Source organism: Hyposmocoma kahamanoa, unplaced genomic scaffold (assembly GCF_003589595.1).
Source record: "Hyposmocoma kahamanoa isolate Upper Pololo Valley unplaced genomic scaffold, ASM358959v1 114, whole genome shotgun sequence".
NCBI classification, from domain to species: Eukaryota; Metazoa; Arthropoda; class Insecta; order Lepidoptera; family Cosmopterigidae; genus Hyposmocoma; species Hyposmocoma kahamanoa.
The window spans coordinates 1,203,438-1,227,027 of record NW_020653383.1 but is presented as its reverse complement, the minus strand read 5'-3'; the positions used below and the strand labels follow the sequence as shown (position 1 = coordinate 1,227,027).

Sequence of the window (23,590 nt, the reverse complement as noted above, 5' to 3'; positions counted from 1 at the left end):
TCTTAAAAGTACTTGCCTCTTATCTAAATTGAACATCGATAACTGCGTCCTTTACCCTTAAAAGTTCCTGTTTAAAGGACCACAATAAAGGTTTTCAATCATTGTTTTGGGGCAAGTGCCATGACTCCCGATAACTACGTCAAAGTTTTTTCTAGAAGAATCATAACACTTGAGAATGGTCCATATTAGAGAGATGTAAGGTTCCATATATCAGCCAAGGTCCAACATATAAAAATATTTTTCCTTTCAGTGTGTCTTCGTGGATTCGACGAACAAAAAACTGTTCTACACCAGTGATAATGGACGTACGATCAGTAGATCCGACTTGAGTTTCCATCCAAGTGAGCTGGCATTTGACGAGGAATTCCCCGACAAATACGTTATTTTGGATAAAGTCGATAGCAATAGGAAGGTAAGAACTGCTTTACATATTGAAATCCAATTGCTTTAGGCACTTCATCTGTACGAATAAATCAACATAGAAAAAAAAAATTTGATGAAATGGTTTAATTCTGTGAGCAGGTCTTGTACTCTCGTTCTTCGTCCGAAATCCGTCCGAAACAATTACTGTTAAATAAATAATACTCGATCTAATTAAAAGCAGCATGATGCGAATGACGCTTTATACTTGACATTGTCTTTTAATTTGGTCGAGTATTACTTAATTGTTTCGGACGGATGTCGGACGCGGAGTACGAGAGTAGACCCCCCAGTTACGGCGACTTTTAGCAGCGCGTTTCAATTGCACCGCGACACTAGCGCATTGGTGGTTGCATCGGTGCAAACGAGCTATTGCAACGATGCCGGCAGTGTGTGTTGAATCATTAAGAGCGTGTATCGCGTTTACGTCGCATTGTTTTGCTGCTTAAGTCGCGCGTGTGCGTAAATGTAGATAATGCATCGCGATAGCGACTGAATCGCTGCAGACGTGCGGCTAAAATTCCGGAGTGTAACTGCTCTTTGGATTGACATAGGATTGTTATTACCGAACTACGTAATACTATAGGCCACGCCATATTATAAACTATGTTTTTTCGGCGCTAGGTAGAAGTTAATTACTTGCTTAAATAATGGGTAGGTACTGTTGGCACTTAAAATTATAACTATCATTAGAAATATCGTAAACCGCATAATAATTATACAAGAAATGCACAAGAACAAATGACGAACAAAGAGTCAACGGAAAACGTAATAGTGAAAATAGTATACATTATTATAGCGTGAAAGAGGCTTTTGTTTCGTACTACAATACAAATGATTTATTTTTTCCGGTGTCAAAGAGCTAATCGACCACAGTAATTTTTTCAACCCAATCACCATAGCGACATTTTGTGCCGTATCTATTATATAAATACCTACCTATTGTAGAATCTTGCTCTTTTTGTACTAGACACATGTCAATTTATTTACATGTAGATATTCAAATTTTAAGTGGGTACTGTTGATAATTTGAGCAAATATTTTGCAGAATTATAATAAAGAACATTGTAACATGTAATAAATTTCTACAGGCCGGGAGAAATTTTGTATGGCCTGCATTTGTGTCTCTTGTGAATTTGAGTGTAATTACAACCAATTTATGATTGTCTATATGTGTGTCCATGGCACCCGCAATACGGGGTTTCCCTATTGCAGGGCTATGAGTGCGTGCGTTATTATTGTATTATAGTACCTACTTACACTATAAAATACATATTATCTATTTGTAATCAAAACTACTTTGATCCGTACATTTTAACGCAGGAGTTAATGTAAACAATTTTATTGTAGCTCTTCCTAACACTTGACGGAGGAAAGACTTTTAAACATATTCAAAGCTACGTGAAGTCCTTCTTCTGGTCTGCGGGTGTGGACTTCCCCAAACAGTTCTACGTGGAAAGGTGGAAGCCCGATAAGACGAGTACTGTATTGACTGCTAGCGATCCCGTGGACATTGGCAATGCAAAGAAGCTGTTTGAAGACGCCAAAGACTTCCAGATCAAAGGAGACTATATGTTTGCCACGAAGCAATCAAAAGAGGTGAGATTTTTCTTTATATAATATTATTTCGTTCATTTAATTCTAAGACTAATTATAATAAGCAAAAAATTAACCACGAAATCACCTGATTGTAAGTACTGACGTCGTTAATTATTAATTCTCGCCTTGAAAACGCCCAAGTTATTGTCGTGTTTTTTTTTCTTTAGACGATAATGAATACCGATAGGTTCTATAATAGGGTACCACATACACAAAATGTTTTTCTTGCTTCAATTCACATGAAAATGCTAAAAATAATAATAATAGTTAGTATCCCAATGCAAATTTTTGGGAACTTCACACACATTATTAAATTGCTTTGCAGATCTGAGCAGGTTTCATTACGATGTTTTCTATTCTATTAATTTCAAGTTAAAAATAAAAAGTTGTTACAAAATATACTACTGAGACCCTGTTTATTACTTTTTCGATATCTCGATTATTACAAAAGATATAGTTGTAGTCTGTGGTGGGGTATGTGCCATCCCGTTCTAACAAAACGATCTTTACTATGTACCGTGTGTGGCGCCATTATGGTTGTCACATTAAGAATTATTGTTGTCGGGTTTCTTCTAAGTGAAATTTTACTTAAAAAAAATTTTCTAGTAAATGCACGTTCACTATTTAGATTGTAGCTTTCCGCAGCTAGTGATTTTTTTAAATAAATTAAATTCTTTTTAACCGACTTCAAAAAAGGATGAGGTTCTCAATTCGACTATTTTTTTTTGTATGTATGTTAGGCGATAATTCCGCCATTTGTGAACCGATTTTGATGATTCTTTTTTTGTTGGAATTCATTTTTATAAATAATGCCTAAATTTTATTATAAAGAGTTATTTTAAAGATTATTTTAATGGTTGATTTTGCTATTTTTCAATTCAAGGCGTTTTTCTCTCAATATACTTTGAGTAGTGAGAACCGATTTTTATTATCGCCTGTGTCAAGTTCCGTATAGTGGCGAACTAGGGGACGAATCCGGGTTTGCGCACTTTCCGGTAACCGATTTCAATAAAATTCCACGTACTTTTGAGGTCGGTTTTTTTAGTACTCTGTACTGAGATTATTGTTCCATACTTATAATGCAATATGCGAGGAGGTCCCGGGCCCAATTTCCGGTGAGACCAAATTGGGGAATGAACTTTTCTAAATTTGTTCTGGTCTGGGTGTTCTGGGTAGTGCCCTGAATGATCTGCGTTGCTCTGGTCCTCATAGTACAGCGTATTCTCCTATTTTGAAGCCAGACAATTGGTGTAATTACTTGACACATTATTATTATTATATATGACTATAAATGTATGTTTAAAAGCAATTAATTTGTGATATTTAATTGCCTCTGTGGCCGAACGGTTACCTTGCCGGACAGCCACGCAGAGGTCGATTCCCGGGGCGGGAAAAATATTTGTATGACCTACATTTATTTCTCTCTTGAGTTTGGGTGTAATTTGTGGTTGTATATGTATGTGTATCCATTGCACCCGCGACACAGGGTTTCCTTAGTGCGGGGCTATTTTGAGTGTGTGCGTTATTATCACTATTTGACCAATAAGTACTATACTGTACAGCTATAACATTTTCGGCGTGCCATTGTATATAAATTAGATGACGTTAAACTTTTTACGTATTTGCTAAACATTTTCGAATGTACGTTGTAATTATAAATGTCTGTTGAGAATGTAGAACACAACATTAGCCGGAAATACATACTTTGATCTTGTATCTAAAATCATCATGAACTTTTTTTATGTTTACATCTTAACATTTTTCAATCTGGAAAATGTTATCTTTCATGCTGCTTGGTATACTTTTATATTTTACAATAACTTGCTTCCGAATTTAGTTTACTTAAGGCGAGTTATTTGCAGTAGTATTACGCTTGCAGAAAATTAATGTAATGAAACGTTGACAAGCGCCCCGACGGGGACTGACTGTACAGCGCGCGGTGCGACGTGTCGTTAAATCGCTGGGCAATTTACAAGTTTCAAGATAAATGTGAATTAAATAACAATAGGGCTTCAGTTGAAAAGTTCTGTGTAGTACTTAAAGCTAAATAAATATCTCCATATCAAAATTAAGTGCAAAGTTAGATTTTTATTCTTAAATAATTCGTTTTAAACTATTATTTTACTCTGTTTTCGGGATTTTATATGATAGGGTAAAGTACATCCTATCGTGTAACAAATTATATTCACCTCCAGTACCTTAGTAACATTTGTTCAAGATAACATATACGTAGATTGTGGATCTAACCTATTTGCTATAGTTTATTGCCACATTATCATAAACAAAGTAACTGAAGTACTAGAGAAATGGGCGTTTGCTACGGAACATTTATCGTAAACACATTATGTATGTTTAATTGCTTTCTTATTTACATCAATCCAACAATCAACTGTCAAGCAGCTATCGAGTCGCGTGTTTAAAAATATATGCCTGTGCATATACATATATTATTATGATACACATGTAATATATATTCCCTATATTGAAATATACATTCTTACATGTACAAATATTTTACTCACAATAAAAGGTAGGCGGTGATATTACAAAATGTAGCATTATTTAATTTTGACCAGACTTTTAAGGTGTCAGTATGAAGCTCGTAATGTACTTGGCCCAACTTCCGTCTTTCTGTCGCCAACACCCATTTGGGACCATTGGGGATGTAGTTCCGACGCTTAACTCTCTGGCCCTCCCGGAGAGTCCGTAACGGACGTGGAAAATTGCGTGCCAGAGGTGGAGATGTGAGTTGGTTCTAATTGGTCTCCCAAACATCATCTCATAGGCACTGATGCCAGTTGAACGATGTGGTGTTCTCCGTAATTGGGTCTTAATAATTGTTAATTTGATTTTAATGATGGGAAGCTACACGCCTGTCCATAACACTTGCAGTGCCACGCAGAGCTTTAATTCGCAAAGATCTGTGAGGCACTGCCACTACGCCCGTTACCCTGAGACATAAGTTGACAAGTCCCATGTGCCTGTAATTTCACCAGCCGTACCCGTCAAAACCGGAACACAGTAATGCTAACATTACTGTTTGGCGGCAGAAATAGGTAAGATGGCAGTACTTCCCTAGACGAACTCTTTCACAAGGAGCTCTACTATATAGGATAGCGCGCGAAACCGGCTTCATCCCCAAAGGTGGAATATTTTCTTCTAATTGTCATGGGACCAATACTGAGATACCTTCTTTCCAACAAACAAGAATCATCAAAATCGGGTCACAAATGTAATCGCGTAACAAAAAAAAATACAGTAGAATAGAGAACCTCCTCCTTTTAAGAAATCGTTTAAAAAATCTTAAGTGTGTTTAATCATAACAGGTTCCTTATTTGTCACTTCAGGTCTACGTAAACAATGGCGTATTATTCAAATGCTGTTATCAGCCAATGCCTCAAGTATCCAAGTTATGTCGCTTGCTAAAGTATTATTCATTTTAATATCACATCTTATCGATTTCGGTTTTTATGTAAAATTGTTTACATAGATAAATTTATGTGATACGGACTGTTCTTTTGTCTGGAACATTACTTTCGTTAACCTTGCCTGGTTTTATGTTATAGAAAGTCTTCTCTGGTTTTAATAAATCCATATTTTCATTAGTGTGATTTCGTTCTTTGACTAGTTCTATGCAGTAGATTTATGTGCCTACAATTAATTTCAAGTTTGTTTTCAATTGAGAGCTAGTATCTACTAGTAATTTGTTTTCAAAAGGTTTCTATCTCCTTGAAATACGCCTGTACAACGTTCATTTTACAAAAAAAAGGAAACTACCATCCACTCAATCACCTTGATGGAGAGTAAAATTGCCACTTAGCACATATTGTCACAGAACACAGCGTTATGCACTGTACTAGCCTACCTTATTACGATCTATTTACTCACACCGTTATTAATTTTGTCTATTCAATAAATAAATAGCTGCTAGTTGCTAAATAAATGCTACATTCATCACTACGATATTTATACGGAATATACTGAAAATACTTTTGCGCTTTGAAAAGTTTATTTTTTAATGTAAGCACACAAGCATGCTTTTTTTTTTAATAAATATGTCCACAATCTCACCTGACGTTAAGCGACGATGGTACGCGTTTGCCTAAAAAAATAAAAAATTGAATAGCCCCAAATTGTACTTTTCGGGAACAACAAATACGTAGAGTAATTAATAATAAAAGTATAAGTAGAGTATTCCAAATAAAAGTAGAGTATTCCATTCCTTTTCTGTACGCATCAGAAAGGAGGAGGAGCAAGCGCTAAGTGCGAATGGGTTGTATATCAACGACATAAGGATGGAGTGTTCCGGACGACGGTCCGGACGACAGACGTGTCGTCCGAAGGAGGAACGGTGAAGGTGGAACTAAATTGAGAAATTAATATTAAATTAAAGTGATAATTTTTAGTTCTAAGCGTTGTTTAGTTCAGTACTCAACAATTTTATTTTTTACAACGTGCTTAGGTGCTAGGTCCCGCCATCTATGTTTCCAAATTAATTCGTCAATGTGAATAATAATATTATAAATAAAAAGAAAAATCGTGTTTTACAATTAAACTTACTTATCTGAAAACCTTTAGTGGCCTACTCTCGTTTCGCTGTCAACACAATATTGCATGCTCTTTTTAACATACAGGCGACGGGCTTAAATGTTTTTCTAAACGATTTTGTAAGCACTAACTATAAAGCGTTTTAAGTAAAAAGCGCCTTTATATGCACTTATTTAAAAAGTACAACATTCTAACATTAAAATTTTATATAAGCAGTTTTTCCATTTTCACTTATGAACTATAATAATGGATATCTAGCTAGCTATTTCACTAATGTGAACAGATTTCTTGCCTTCGTCTATGGTCCCTGTAGGGAGTAGTTTCTATGAAGAGTAAATTCTATATAGACTAAGAGTACGGGCAAATGACAGGTTTCCCTCGTTTATACATCATTCAATAATATTATGCAAAATGTTGTCCGTAAGTAGGTAGGTACATTTAAAGAGTAAACAAGGTAAACCTAGTTTTACATATAAAATGCGAATAAATCAGTTTTAGATGCGGAAATCTCCAACACACAATATCTCACGTGTTGTTTAATGATAAAATATTGATCGTATTAATTAGATGTTAAACTGATTTAATTTTCCTATTTATTAGTTACGTGTGAAATCGAATATAAATATGTATATAATGATTATATACAATCACAATAAACTATACGATAAGCAAGCGAGAACAGCATAATCTGGACTACAAACAGTACAAACGAGTGATTGTTACTAGCCCAAAAATAACTGTTTCATTACAGGTTACTAACATTGAAGACTTTACACTTTTGTGTAAAGGTACTTTTCCACCTGTGAGGCGAGACGAAAATTTAAATCTCGCTTCCTATTTCCACTAAAAATTGCCATTAATAGCTATCGCGGGCTCGCGATTGATATTAATGGCTATCGAGCTGAGTTTGTGGATAGTGATAATCAGTGCTGCTCAGTTCGTGTTCTAGCGATAAACACGTGGCTGAAATAACATATCTCGTAATATACATATTTTTATTGTCAAATCTCGTCTCGCACATCCTCGTCAATCCAAACCATTTCCAAAGTAGATGCGCTAGGAGAGAATTGAAATTTTGCCATGCAATTTTCAAAATGAATAGGCACCTTTAGGCAGTCACCACACTTATAGACGTGCAATCACATTAAGCGGTGAGCAAAAGCTTTACCTCTATGTAATAACATCGAAAATGATTTGCATTTCATATCCCCTCGGACTTTTTGCTCTTTTTGCAAGATGTTAAAGTAGTATCTGACCGGCTCGAGCCGATTCCGCGTTACGAAATGTGGTAACTACTTTAGTGAACGTGAGCAGGCCACAAATATGATTTAATTTCTACAGTTGTTGTATGTTCTTTTAATCTAATTAGTTTTTTTGGTGATAACGTTGACAATTTCATGGGCAGTGTGCGGTATTTATATGACTCGTGATTTAGTTATTGGTAAATAAAAAAGCACTATGTAGTCCACTATACTTATTGTTCGGTTTGAAAAGCCATGCAAAATATTTTTTCGTTCGTTTGGTGACCTTGTCGGCTTAGTGACTGACGTCAATATCTTGTTAGTTTGAATGTTTTCGTGTTCCATCTAGCTACATCCTATTTTCGCTAACTTAATCCTGTGTTGTTTTTTAATTTCTTTGCGATGAATACTTTAAAAAAATGCACGGACTTAATAATTCTTAAACAGAATATATTATATGGTACAGTGCTTCTATTGTCCCAATGTCTCTCGGCAATCTCGGATGCCGAATGCACAATAGTCGTGTGCATTCGGCATCCGTCTCGATAATGTTTTCAGAGCAGTTTAAAAAAAGTTCGGGGCTATTGGCACCAGCTTTAAAAGATGTCGAAGTTTTTAGTAATAACCTTTTCCGTCTGTCCTCATTTCTCGGGGTCGGTGCTAAATAATTTTATTAGACCGTTCCTTTACAAATTGAGAACCTTATTACAAAGAATTAAAGTTGAGTTGCAACGGAGATACCTGTATGAGATTGAGGTCTTAACCAGCTACAATAGTAGAGAAAATTGCTTGCCAAGTGAATAATCGCGGTATACAAATCGCCCCCGTCTCATATGTCACTTTGTCGCTTGTCGTTAACCTTCCTTTAGCTATACGTATCTATCTGCCCAGATGATACGTCGTAGTCTTGTTTACGTGCTCAAACTCTAGCTTCTTTTTAAAGTACTAATTTGATGAATCTTAGTGTTTCATTTGCGCACGTACTTTAAAACGCAATATGTTTGTGATAGGAATAAAAATATTAAATGTAGCTTTTTGTTTTTTCATTCAAGTTTCATGACGACGAAATGGGTCGCTTTTTTTATGATACCTAGTAACGGGATGTACACGGCGTGCGCTTAGTGGTACGCGATACACCCAGACAGACATAAGTTGAAAGGTACATGTAATTTCACCAGCACACTTACTTTTCATAACCGGAACACAGTAATGCTCACTTTACCCCTTGGCGACAAAAATAGGTAACGTGGCAGTAATTTCGTGGACGAACTCACAACTCTACTGCTACTAATATTTCTTTTTATTACGCTTTTTTATATTTCCACAAGGATCACTCATATTAAAACAGCACTTCAGTAGAAACAAATAATGTTTGGATACATGCGTAATTTTGTGTATAAGAACAGAACCATGACATGCCGCCGTCTTTGAACCTCGAATACTTCGTTTGTGATATCTACGACTTTTTTCAGGGCGAAGATTAAAACGTGGTGTCAAATACAGTAAACACAATAATGTTTGTAGTTAGCGTTTTCATTACTTAAATTATACCTCTTTCAGATGCCATATTAGTTTAATAATGTATTTAAACAAGTGGTTTAATTGATAACTGATTATTTATCACTAATTACATCACGATGCGAGTTCTTTTTAGTTTCACGATATTTTGGAACAGTGACACGCTCCAAAAAACATACCGGGGTACACAGAAAAAAAGGAATTCTACTAATAAGAAAGAGCAATTTCTCAAAATATTTGCTAATTCTGAAAACTATACTATTAATAAATATATTAAAAGTAATAAACTATTGTCATTATAAAAATACTGCTTATCTTTTTCTAATACAATTTTACTCTTAACTTTATTCTAACTTTTAGACAAATACCTTCACTTCAAGATTTCATTTCATTTCTAATCAATTAATTTGACAATACTTACATCAAGAAATTTTTACCTCTTACATCAAATTTCAATAATCTTAAATGAATTCAAAATTTCTTGGGTGTATAATAAGAAAATATATTCTTAAACAAAAAAAAGAAGTAGTTTGCTATTCAGATTAATATTCCAAATTCTAGAGTATATTTATAAAGCAACATTTCGTTGCGTTTTCATAGTCAATGTTGTCGTGACATTTCGCCGAAGGCGCACGCGGTAACGGTTACTTTTACTTGTGATTGTAATCATAAACAGTCATTTATCCAAAGAAACAATACGTAGTATCTCTAGTTTGTTAGGGTGTTATTTGTAGTCATAATTTAAGAAATTTGGTTTCAGCATGAAATCAAACTACACTTGTAACAAGTACAACTTTAACATTCAATTAGTTCCATCGCGCCACTGCTAGATGGCATTAGTTGTACTCTGAAACGCGCATCATTTTCTTAACTTTAATAGTATAAAGTCATCTCGTATATTTTGAAATGTTAGCTATGCTTTCTGCCGCTGTAGCAACTATATGGCACTGAACGGTACTCAAGTATTTGAGAAGATTCCGTCCTATTTTTGCTACTTTAAGGTTTGGCACTGAACTGTAGGGTCGGGTGGTTGACAATGAACCACCAAAATTTTTAAGTTTTGTCTCTCTGGTTTAATGGGCTCAAATTACACACTTTTTGTTTAGAATTATAGATAATTTTACTGGCTATCATAAAGTAGTACTTAATTTTTGTCTAAATGCTATATCTTCTTCGGAAAACACGTTTTTTTTAAAAATGGGAAATGGTTCACTGTGTACACCTCATTGTACTCAATGAACCGGGGGCTGGTACACAATGAACCATCAAAATTGCAATAGTCAGAAAAACATTGTATTTTTATTAAAATAGTGAAATAAAACCCGGTTTTTATTTAAAGTATGTATGTAATTGAAAACAATATCAGTGTGCCTTATTTTTGGCATCCTACTGAAATAATGAAATTAACTAAAAACGTAGGTAACAACATTATCAAAAAAGAAAGCAACTTACTATTTTGAATTTGTTAGCCTTTAAAGGCTAACAAATTCAAAATAGTAAGTTTGTAACTCAGTTATTACTTACTTTTTAATACCTTAATCATCTAATGTTTAATCTTACAAATTGAGATCGTTTTAATTGGACTTACTTTTAGCTCTTAATCAACTAGCAATCAACATTTTCATGTTTACTTTATCACAACAATTGTTTCCTTCCAGTCTTTCATATCTTATAAATAGATAAATTAATATTTGAGCTTAATAACGTAAATTCAAAAGGGAAATATCAACGGGAAATCTGTATATAGTTTGCCGACGACTACTTTCAACTTTTGGAAAAGGCAGGATAAATTTGATTTCATCAATATTTACACCTGCAGTGTCGGGTTCCTTTGGCTCAATAAATTTTTGTTGATATTTACTTTTTAATTTAAGATAAGACACATAAAAATCGCAATCTTCCTCGTCATCCAAAATTTCTAAAATTTTGGCAACATAATAGATTTTGTCATTTTTGGACTTAAAAAGAATTATCACAAAGTCATTTACACGAGGACTGCGTTGCAGTGGAGAAAAGTCATCTCTTAGAATTATTTCCTCTTCAGCCGTATCAAACACCTCACCTCCAGATGATGAACCACTCGAATGAAATTCTTCCTCATTTTCATCCGAAGATTCGGGCGATGGAACAATTTTCTTTCGTCGTTTATTTCTTTTTTGTTTGAATAAGTTCTGTGTCACTTTTTTTACAGCGTCAGGTTTTATTTCTCTCTGAGCTTTATTGCTCTTTTTCTCCGCTAGAGCATTCTTCTCAGGGGTATCTGTGGCTATAATACTTTTACCTGCCTTTCTTTTACCTTGTCTACTTTTCCGCTTCTCTGCTTTTAAAACCGGTCGAAACTCTTTTGGTGTAATGAAATTTTCTGAAAGAGGTTTAGAAGTAAGTCGTCTTTTTCTAGACGTATTTGGCTTAGCAACGTTACTTGGCAATATTTCTGGAGCGGTAGACTTATCTGGTGTTGGTCTTGGCTCGGATAATACGAGAGATGGGAAAATCGCGTGATGAGGCTTGGTAAATTCTTCCTCGGATGAAGAAGAGATTGTTAACTGGGACAAATTTTTTGAGCTAGTAGTCAAAACAAAAGAAGGAGGAGCGTTTTTAAGCTCAACTAGCTTTTTTATAACTTCCTGTTTTGTAGACGATAAAAGAGATGTATTAAGAGAATTTTGAAATCCAGTCAGGTCTTTTTTTATTGCTGAAGCTATTACCTCAAGAGACATAGAAACCATACTTCTGGGTTGATTTCTTTTTTGATCACTGTTAACAAAAAGAATAGAAGGTGAAGAAGATCGGGATTTAATATTATCTTGTTTTGCTTCATATATTTCTGATACATCAGACAGATTTGTTGCATCGTCATCTGAAGGTCTTCTTTCATTTGGTGCTAGTTCAGGTCTGTCTGTAACAATGCTTGGCAAAAAATCAATATCCGAAAAAATGTCACAGTTGAACGGAAAGATACCACACCTTTTGAATGCCTGTGTTATGTTTATTGGCGTCATCGCTTTTAGATGTGCTGTTCCCACACATTCCGCAACATTATATATTGAAAAAGATCTTCCAGGGTTGCGCAATAGCCATGAGTCAACAGCAGCGTTATAGTACGTTTTGAAAGGTCCGTTCAGGCCTACATCAAGTGGCTGTAATTTACTTGTAGTATGCGGATGCAGCGTTAGTATTGTGACTCCAGACTCTTTGGCAATATCGAGTGCTCCGATCGAAAGATGACTTTCATGGTTATCCATGATTAATAGTGATGGATTATCTTTGGAAGATGCCGTAAATTTCACGAAATGTTTCATCACTTCGATGAAAAGCTCACTGTTCATCCAGCCTGTCTTAGTGGCTAAACCTAAAGTACCTGCGGGAGCTCCTCTAATCATGTGTGGTACATATTTTTTTCGAGGAAAAACCATGACAGGTGGGAGCGCGTATCCAGTTGCGTTAACGATGCAACACGTAGTTACTAGAATCCCTCGCTCACCACTCGTCACTTTAGAAATATTTTGGCCTTTTTTGGCTACTACTTTCCCGGGCCGCTGAACTGTAGTAGTCGATGTTTCATCTAAATTGTATATTCTGGTAGCATCACCAAATTGCGGAAATCTTTGTAATACATCACGAAGATTATCAAAAAAGTTTTTGACATTTGTGGGATTAAAAGCAGTTGCTCGTGCAATACTACATGCTTCCGGCTTTTTAATAGACAAATCAGGATGCCGTTTTTTAAATCCGCGTAACCAGTCTTTACCAGCCATTCCATTCTCTTTCCAACTTGGTGGATATTGAAGATTATTAATTTGTGCCATTTGCATGGCGAGTCTGCGGCATTCTTTTGTAGATAGGCCATAAAATTTGTTGGCGCAGTCGAGAATGTACTCTTTTAAACTGTTTTCTTGATCATCCGAGAATATTTTATTTACGCTATAATTTGGCTCCATAGGAGTAGAATTATCTTTTGAATATTTAATGACGTACCTTCTCAATGTCGGATATGGTATTTTACATTCTTTTGCAGCCTTTCTCAAACTTATGCCGGTAAGATGCAAATCGACGGCCGCCTTCATATTTTCTGGTAGGTGGGATCCTTTTTTTCTTGCAGATCTGTTTAGTTTTGTTCGACCCATGCTAAAAATAAAAAAGAACAAATAAAGTTCAAAACCATTGAATTCCTGATTGTATGCACATGCACGTGAATCAAAGATAGTGTTCAATGAACCAGAGGTGGTACTCAATGAAACACTGGTTCATTGTGTACTCCTTCGAAATGGTTCTCTCTGTACCACCCCACACTTGTAAAATTTAAAGTTATGTAACCACGTGAAAAAAAACGCGACACTTATTGAACCTACGTCAATAAAAAGCGCAACTAATATATAATTTATCACATTTAATAACATCCAGCTACTAATTAGACAAATAAAATGAAACGAAATTGTACTCACGCTTTTTTTTTTAGTTTTTTAAGGAAAAAACATAAAATGTGGAAGCGCGTCGGCGTCTGCACCGCTAGCTCGCTGACGACTGAGAAGGGAGGGGCGCTTCTAGTAGAAGCTCGCCTAGTGCGATATGCACCAAACGGCAACGTCGCGTTTTTGAGTTATTTGCGCGATTCACAGTGTACCCCTGGTTCACTGTCGACCATCCTACATGCTGTTGAGACATACTGTTGGGTCCATAACCCTGCAAATTTACTCATTTTGATATTAGAAAACAAACATCTTCAGTCAAATATTTAAGTACCTCTCAATTTTTCGTTCTTTTTTTCAAGTCAAAATCGGACATTTCTAATAACTAATATATATTTTGTTGAATCTAGAGTGGCTTTGTGACTTGAAGTAAATTAATTTGCTCTTGGATTAAATATTTCTGTCTTTTAACCAAAATACACTTTTGAGACGTTTTTTTAGTATTATCAAGTAATTATTCTCTAGCATCTATAGGGAGAGGATCGTTTTGTTGGATTTAATAAATTTGTCTTCATAAAAAGAATTTTGCCTTTTTCTAAGTAATCTGTTTTTACCGTGTAAGAAACTTATTATTAGTGATAATAATAAATGTAATAATAATGCACACACTCATAGCCCCGCACTAGGGAAACGGTTTCGCAGGTGCCATGGACACGTACATAGGTAGATAACCACAAATTATACCCAAACTCTCGAGAGAAATAAATGTAGGCCATACAAATATATCTTCTCGAATCGAACCCGGGACCTTTGCGTGGCAGTCCAGCATGTTAACCGTTCGGCCACGGGGACAGTTAAATCATTTAGTGAATAAATACGAAAGTCTTAAAATCTATAAGTGGTTTATATGTTTTGCATCAACAAAAATAAGTAAAACCAAACTAGGTAAAAATGGGTAACTGTGGTTTTTATGTTACCAACTTAGCGATCATATTTTTTAACCGACTTCAAAAAAGGAGGAGGTTCTCAATTCGACTGTATGTTCTTTTTTTTTTTTGTATGTTATGTTACGCGATAACTCCGGTATTTGTGAACCGATTTTCATGATTCTTTTTTTGTTGGAAAGGGGGTACTTCCATAGTGATCCCATTGCATTTTGAAGGAAATTATCCACCTCTAAAGGTGTTCACGCATGAAGATTCATTTTTATAAATAGCGCCTAACTTTAATTTAGGAGCAATTACTTTTAGCAATTATTTAGTTGATTTTGCTATTTCTCCAATTCAAGGCTTATTTCCCTCGATATACTTTGAGTAGTGTCGTAGTGAGAACCTATTTTTATTATCTCCAGTATCAAGTCCTGTATAGTGGCGAACTAGGGGATATTTCAATGAAACTTAGCAAATAGACGTAATTCCACGTACTTTTGAGGTCGGTTTTTTTTAGTACTCTGTACTGATTTAAGTTTTCTGTTATTGATTGTAACTCATGTATAGTGAGTGATTGCATCCTAATCCAACCCCTAGGTACTGGCAAATACGATATTTTTAAGAAGGGATGTCGTTACACGATCGCTTTTTAAAATATGGTCATCCATCGTTTAAACCGGCATTTTATAAATCCGTAATATTTTTTATTCCTAAACAAAAACAATTCATAATTAAAAAATCATTTAAACCCAACACAAAGATCTGTAGCAGGTACATATATAAATTTGCAAGATCTGCTGACTCGATCTGTGACTGAGTTTGGTAAGAGCAGTAGCCACGGTGAGGCACCAGACACTGCTTCGAGTTCAGTGAGATCTAAGGAATTTTTGTTTGTCTTTGTATCAATAATAATAATAATAATAATAATAGAAACCACTTAATTTTCCTCCATCGCGGTTCACCACAATGCGGACAGGAATATTTCCTGTTATTTCATTGCAGCAGCCTGTCCTTTTATTTGATGTTGAAATACCTTTTCCTTTATGCCCAGGTTACAATGGCGCAACGTCGATTAATTATTAAAGGATAATAAAACGATTAAGCACTAGTTTGTGCGAATACAAACAAATAAATATGCTGGACGTCACATTTAATACTGGTTTTAAAGTACTGGAGGAAACGTCCATATTCAACCCAACATTATCCATATTCAATACAACATTGTGAGTTGAGCTTTAGGGGATTTTAGCTTATAGTCCATTTGTTGAGACATCTCAAGATTGTGTACATTTAGTTAAGTACTTAAACAAATAGACTACCTATAGTGCAGTTGATCGGTTAGTCGTTGGGCGAAGATAAAATCGGAACATTTAATTTTGTTAAGAATTTTCTGTAATATGTATGAAGTTATTGGGAGTTATTTTCCAATATAAAAGTTTACAGAGAAATCACGTGTTTTAAATTATATTCCAATATTCTTTGACTTTGCATAAAATACCAGTTATATAGTCATGTGTATATTTGTGTGTAACACTTTTGTGTATGCACTTGCGTGTACACTAATGTGAGTTAAGTTCTCTTGGAAATTAGTTTGGGCTATATATACTAAAAGATCAGATGAAGACATCTTAATTGATGTCGAGATTAATTAAATAAAAAAGTGGACTATATCTAGCAATTATTTAAGCGAGGGCGTAGTTTAACGTATTTAATTGCAATAATTCATTGTCGCCTAGATAATTTGTTTATAAGTACAGAACTTTATAGTGGTTAAACGTTTTATGGTGGGTAGAAGAACTTTACAGTCGTGGAACAAAAGTGCTAGTGAATTTGACTTGTCAACTTGTGTCTAAGGTGACGGGTGCAGTGCCAGTTCCCCTCAGAACTTTGTGAGGTAAAGTTAGTAGAGTAGCACTGCAACTGTTATGGACAGGCGTATCGTTTTCTACAAGGCGTACGACGTGCTCGTCCCGTCCCGGTATTATGAAGAAAAAGTGAACCTCATTCCAAAATATCTTTATTTAGCAATAGAAAAGCAAGCAAACAATAATTACAAATCGTTAAATTGATTAAACATTTTTACAATTTTTTTACAATTTGTAAGGCAACTTTTCTTGAAAAGAACGAGTATTAACATTTGTTCACATTTATAATTTTATTTTAAAATATTGTAAGACTGAGCCAAAACGTGCCACTGCCGAATTTTTATCATTCAAGTACACAAGCTGTGTAATAAATAACCTTTTGTGTGAAGTTTTTATTTCAAGATAGTTTAATACATTGAACACGGCAAATTGCGAATACCACTAGGAATATTGTCATAGAAGCGTATGTACTAATTGAATGACTTTATGAAGACGACTGTCAGGACAAAACCTGTTATTTTTTGCTCCTCGTTTTAATGTTACGTCTATCAATATTTTTCATGATAAAAAATATTATTCTACTTAAAGTACATTGTCATATATGTGCCGTGAGGCTAGTGTAAAAATAAGAATGTTCCGACTCTTGGGCCTATTTTGAAAAATGGCCCTAACTGCACGCTTCTGCATCGTCTGTTAATGTCGGCGGCTTTTCCCCAAAGCAAGTAATTTTAGTATCTGTTATGAAACATTAATATCTTTTGACTTAATACGAACACACAAACGGTGTTAGATTAATTTTTTTATACACGATCCGTAATCTGTACAGGAACCTGAAACTAATATCTAAATTCGTGGATTGTTACTTTCTCATTGAACAATATAGTCCAAAAACTCACAATTTTAACCATATCCAGTTTTTAGACTTTCGTAATTGCCATACACTGGAAATGAATTGTCTTTAAGGTTTTGTAACTATAGTTCAGAATAAGGTGGTTTGCATTATTATTCGACATAATTAGTTGATGACTTTACTCAGTAAGTCGTGACTAAGGGACCTATAAAGGGGCCTGAAACGTTTGTTTGACAAACAAGTTTCTTTTTATAAAAAATGAATGTGCATTTGACCTACATCTCACCTGGAATGGAAAGTGATGATGAGGTCGATGATGTAGCATGCACACCTAATATACGCGATTTAGATCGGAAAAAAATTCAAATTTCCCATATATTTTAATAAAACTACGAGCCAATAAGAAATAATGAATTGCTTTTATTAAAAGTACTACCATATAATTTGAATGAACATCAAAGTACGGAATATAAAAATTACTTGGTGATATCGTAACACTGTTCGCTTAATATTTGGGTTTGTTTTTAAACATAAACATTTTGATACATAATCATAATCGGCGTTTGGCCACGCCAGTCATGCACTAACTACTCCAGTTTCAAGTGGCCATATTGATATTATATTACGCTGACTGGAAATAATGAGAACTAGAAGTAATTGTTTACTCAACAAAAAGTTTGTATTAGTTTTAATTAGTATTTAATAGAACACTGGGAATCAGCTTTTTGTAACTAAAATTTGGATTTATATTCAAACATTATTGTCATTCGAAATTATAAGTAGAGTGATGACGTTTTTTTTGTCTGACACAAAGAGCACCTCATGCTTGTCTCTTTTGCTCATATCTTTCCTTTTGTAATATCGAAAAAATGACAAAGAAAAATGTAGTAGCATACATTGTATGTTGATTTATCGCTTAATATGTTTTTTATGTTACAAAGTTAGAATTTAACCTAATACTTACATATTTGTATTATGAATTATATTTTATGTTATTTCTTTACTAACTAAATAGGTAACATACAATTCAGAATACATGATTATGGAAAACTGATTACGATTCCATGGAATAATTTTATGATAAAAACTCCTTCGATATCATGCTCTTTTTTTGCGGGTAATAGCACCTACCTTTATTAATAATAGGTGCATAATAATTAGGAACGAACGTATTTATAAATTGAAAATAATTAGGTGTCTGGTCACGTCGGAGTTTTACTGTGGCAATCATTATTTTCCTCTTCATTAAATAAATTCGTGTTTCCTTACAAATAAGGAAACTCATTCTATATACGATTGTTTTTTAAGCTCTATCTTTTCTTGTATTCGTTTACTTTGGACAAAGATGAATGGTAACATTTTTAAGGTTTAAGAATGACTATTTTTATCAAAACGAAGATAACCTATTACTCTACAAAACCATCTCATAAGTATGTTAAATATTTATCTTAATTTTGTTTATTTGGTCTGACAGAACATTATGTGCCAGAGGTCACAGAAAAAAATGAGTCATGTTTAGTACAATAAGTCCCTTTGTGATTTAGATATAAGGTTGCTACTGAAGATAGTATTAAAACAATTATGCCGTTGAGAATGTAGCAAAACACTTTTATTGTCAACTTCACATACATAATGACTCATAATAATGAGTCAGTGTTCTCCAAAATACTGCGGACTTCGTCAACTTATACATCCTGAGTTCGTTATGTTATGATTCAGTCTAGGTACATAAATATTATTGATCTCTGAGCTTCGTTTAAACATGTCGTGTTCTTAGGTTTTCGCGATTGTTACACGTAATAATAATAACAATGATAACGCACACACTCAAAATAGCCCTGCACTAGGGAAACCCGGGTGCCATGGACACATAGACACCACAAATTACACCCAAATGCACAAGAGAAATAAATGTAGGCCATATAAATATTTCTCCCGGCCCGGGATTCGCCGGAACTTGGGACCTCTGCGTGGTAGTCCGGTATGATAACTGTTCGGCCACGGAGGCAGTTTACAGTTTACATAAGCATGAATAATGAAATTATTTTTACGGATTTAAATCGGGTATATTTGTTCTTACAAACACATGTGAAACCAACAACAGCCATGTCAGGTCACCTTATGTGAGAGGTGTTATGGACAAGATCGAAATAGTCCTCAGGCGTGCGTCTATCAAAACCTATTTCAAGCCCCGGAGGAAGATTTCTCAGTTCCCGAGAACCGTGAAATGTAACATCACCTTACAGGATTCAGGAGTTTACAAGCTTGACTGAGAATGCGGTCTCTCTTATATTGGACAAACTAAGCGAAGTATTTGTACCCGCGTTAAAGAATATACAGCTGATGTCAGACACCGTCGCGTAAACAAGTCCGCAGTGTTCGAGCATGTCGTCGATAAACCCACTCATTCAATTAAGTTTGACAAACCTCAAGAACCTTGCAAAAGAAATCCGTTATCTGCCCAGGATGCTGCGAGAGGCCATTCACATGAAACAAATATCCTAATTTCAACAGAGAAGACGGTTTCTCCGTTTAGTCAGGTTGAGATCCAGTATTGCCTCTCATGAAAAATCCCAAACAGACATAACAATGCAGTACTTATTAAGTTCTGTGGTCTGAAAGTAATATAATGAAGAATTAAGTACTTTCTTTCGACAATGTGGACATGCAAAGCATATGCATGAGGTTTGTTTGAGTTACACCATTTGTGGTGTTGCTAAAAACAAAAATCTTTTTATTTTGAAATGATGGTATTATAGTAGATAGTGAGTAGTTTGAAATTTAAGAAGTTAACTTTTTTGTGTCTGTTATCTGGTTTTTTGTAATCACTTTTAGTGACGCATTTTACCATAATTTTACCGTATTGGAATTTTATCGCGAATTTCAAGTATATCATCAGCAAACAAAACTTCATCCAACAGTATCTTTTGGTTATACCATGCGACCTACTATATAATTGATTATGTGTAGTCGTATTTTTCTATTATCCAATGCTATACTTATCAATAAATAACTTTATGCATGTGGAATTCAAACTCTACAATGAAAAATATATAATTGAAAGTCGTATAACAACGATACAATTGTTACAGAAAAACACACTCGATCTCTACATCTCACATCAACGAGGACCCTTCTTCAAAGCTGAATTCCAAACAGAGCTTGACTTAAGGAAGTTCCATATTGCAGACGTTACTGACAAACGTATATTTGTCTCTGTCATGCATACTGAAAACCTTGCCAACTTGTATGTGTCAGAAATAAGCCATAACTTCACGCAATACAATTTCGTTCTGAGTATGGAGAGGATACTTTGTTACTTCCCTGATGGAAATTGGAAGGACAGTTGGTTGGAGTGAGTATTAATTTAAAAATTATACATTTATAAAATTAATAATATTAATTAGGTATCTGTTTTATAACTTCGGACGGTCATAACATGTAGCTAATAAATAAAATTTCTCGATGGACTGGATATTTATAATCAATCAATTCAATAAGTTATATATCTGTCGGAATTATGTACAGTAGGTTCTTATTTTAATTCATAGTTTCCCAAAATGGTCCCTACCCTCCCAGTGGGCGCTGAAGTGTCCTAGGTGGGCTGTAGTGGCCTCGGAAGCAATTCGGGGGCGTTGATGCTGTCCACGGAGTACTACCGCACTTGAAAAAAAAAATGAATTATCTACATAAAGTACACTACATATACATATACTTTTTTTTCCCTTGTGGTTTATTGTGTTAAGTTAATATAAAAAATACGTGTTTTTCAATTATTTTTTGTACTGGTGGGCGTTGAAATTCCACCAAGTTAAGTTTTAAACTAATCCAGCTTATTCTACCACATTTGGCGTACAATTATGATCATTCTTCAATACATGATAAAATGATATTTATCAGTGTTCGAGTGCCATAACATTAGTCACGTGATTTATCTGACAAAACTCACCGAAGTCACGTCAAAGATTCGAAAGGCATTTTGTTACTTGTCTAAATTCAGAAAGTGAAAACTGTATACCGTTAGAGTCATTTTTTGGGTAAATTATTAACTCTAACGTATTTTTCCAGAGACGTCACGGAAGATCCGTTCACGGATCTCTACCGCGTGGAAGGTCTCAAGGGCATTTACATAGCTTCCAAAGTGGATTCTGCAGCTGCTGTCTCCAACATTGGACCTGAACACTTGGTCTCTTTGATCACCTTTAACCATGGTGTTACTTGGGCGCCAATCAACCCTCCTACTGAGGATGAAAATGGTAATTGTTATTGTATTTTCGTATGCTTTTTGGTTATGAGTAGGAACATTCCATATATCATACATATCGGTACATATTATGTACCGGATAAAACAGCAAAGATAAAGAATAAAGGAATGAAGGAGGAGGAACGCACCTTCCTGTTACAATATTTTTTTTTAAACTATGCTAGTGACCCCTTTAGCTCTTTTAGGTTGTTTCGTTCTATGATATTTTATATAATAATCACAGTTCAGAGTACTAAAAAAACCGACCTCAAAAGTTCGTTGTATTACATATATTTGCCAAGTTTTATTGAAATCGGTTACCGGAAAATGTACGAACAGGATTCATCCCCTAGTTTACCACCCTTAGAGATGGAATATTTTCGTCAAATTTAAATGAAACACCTATTGAAGTACACTCTTTCCAAAAAAAAAAAGGTTCATCAAAATCAGTTCACAAATTTCACACCGGAGTTATCGAATAGCAACATACAAAAAAAGAACAACCACTCGAATTGAGAACCTCCTCTTTTTTGAAGTCGGTTAAATATCGTAAATGATAAATGTACATGTCGATGGACTTATAATTTTTATAATGAAATGAAGCATTTCCTACAAAGAGAAAATGATCAAATTTTTAGTTTAACCCTTATACTTAGGAGCCATCGATGTGTAAATGTTTATTTACAAAGATCAGCTCTTCGGAATCTGTTTTATGAATAGAGCTTAATCAATTTGATGATTTCAATGTGTAATTTTCTTACCTACGAAGTAATGTTGTTTGAGCTTTAACTCCGTTTCTAGCCTTGTGATTATGGAAAGTCGTCTTTTTAACATAAAAAAAACAGGGTTTTCGTTTGTCCGCTATATCAACGGATAGTAACTGCATATTGACATGATGTATCATGCACTTAACTTGCACTTAAAAATATCAAAGTTGTATCGTTTGTTTAATATGGAGCAGAACTAAGAGTTTATTAAGCTATTTTGTCTAATTAACGAAATTGATGGAATATTTATAGTACAATTGCATTATAAGTATGGAATCTTATCGGCTTCCTAAAGACGAATCTATTAGTCGACATTATTTATTTTTTGTGATTCATCTAAAAAGCTTCATATAATTAATTTATATGCCAAATAGGCTGTAAACAATAATTATGCAAATAAAAACACATAAACAATGTTTGCCAGGCAAGCCACTGAACTGTCACATCGAGAATGGGTGCAGTCTACACTTGTGTCAGAAGTTCAGCCAACTGTATCCTGTCACGAGGTAAGCTTTATTTATTTTTTGTATAAATATCTCGACGTGTTTTGTAGATAAGAAAGTTTTGTGTTATACAAAAATATTGTTAAAAGAAAAAAAACTGGATTAACTGAATAATGGTGGTAGTGTTGGAGAATAAGCGACGTGTTTTACATTTGCTCGCTTGAGTGTAGGTTTAAATTGGTTGTTAGTCTTCCATAAAGCTTTTGATGTCCTGTATTGGCGCCCTAAAGGCCCGATTACACGGTTGATCTACAGCGCAAGTAAACTTTGCAAAATAAAAATGCATGCATCCGGTTTACTCGAACTACCATATTCCTTTACACAGCATACGTGCATACATGTAGACATACTTGCCATGCTCAAGCTTACTGCGGTAAATCCCGACCATGTGACTGGGCCTTGAAAGCTTGTAATAGCATATATGTATATATTATGTATACTTATTATAACCATTTGTGCGTCGTGTCTATTAAATCCGTTTCTTTGTTAAATTAAGATTCCACTAAATATAAGTCTACTTAATAAACCAACTATAGGAATACCTAAGTAAATATGTCTAAATAAGTATATTGACTGATTGCGTTGCCAGTGAATAATACAGTTCATTAAACTTTAAATGCAAGCGTCTCTATTATGAAAGCGAAGATTGTTATTTTGTTATCAATCGTCGACTTTGAGAATTCGTTCGTTCGAATACA

General features: G+C 34.6%; 1 protein-coding gene across 3 annotated transcripts in view; it reads left to right on the top strand.

Annotated features, from left to right (window-relative positions):
* LOC113239658 (40S ribosomal protein S19a) overlaps positions 1–23,590 on the top strand; it is a 70,062-nt gene that overhangs the window by 11,863 nt on the left and 34,609 nt on the right. For all 3 annotated transcript variants that reach the window (XM_026476731.1, XM_026476730.1, XM_026476733.1), the window contains 5 exons: positions 251–412; positions 1,771–2,019; positions 20,472–20,734; positions 21,448–21,635; positions 22,814–22,895. In XM_026476731.1, the coding sequence (XP_026332516.1) occupies positions 251–412; positions 1,771–2,019; positions 20,472–20,734; positions 21,448–21,635; positions 22,814–22,895 (944 nt within the window). The remainder of the gene's footprint in view (positions 1–250; positions 413–1,770; positions 2,020–20,471; positions 20,735–21,447; positions 21,636–22,813; positions 22,896–23,590) is intronic.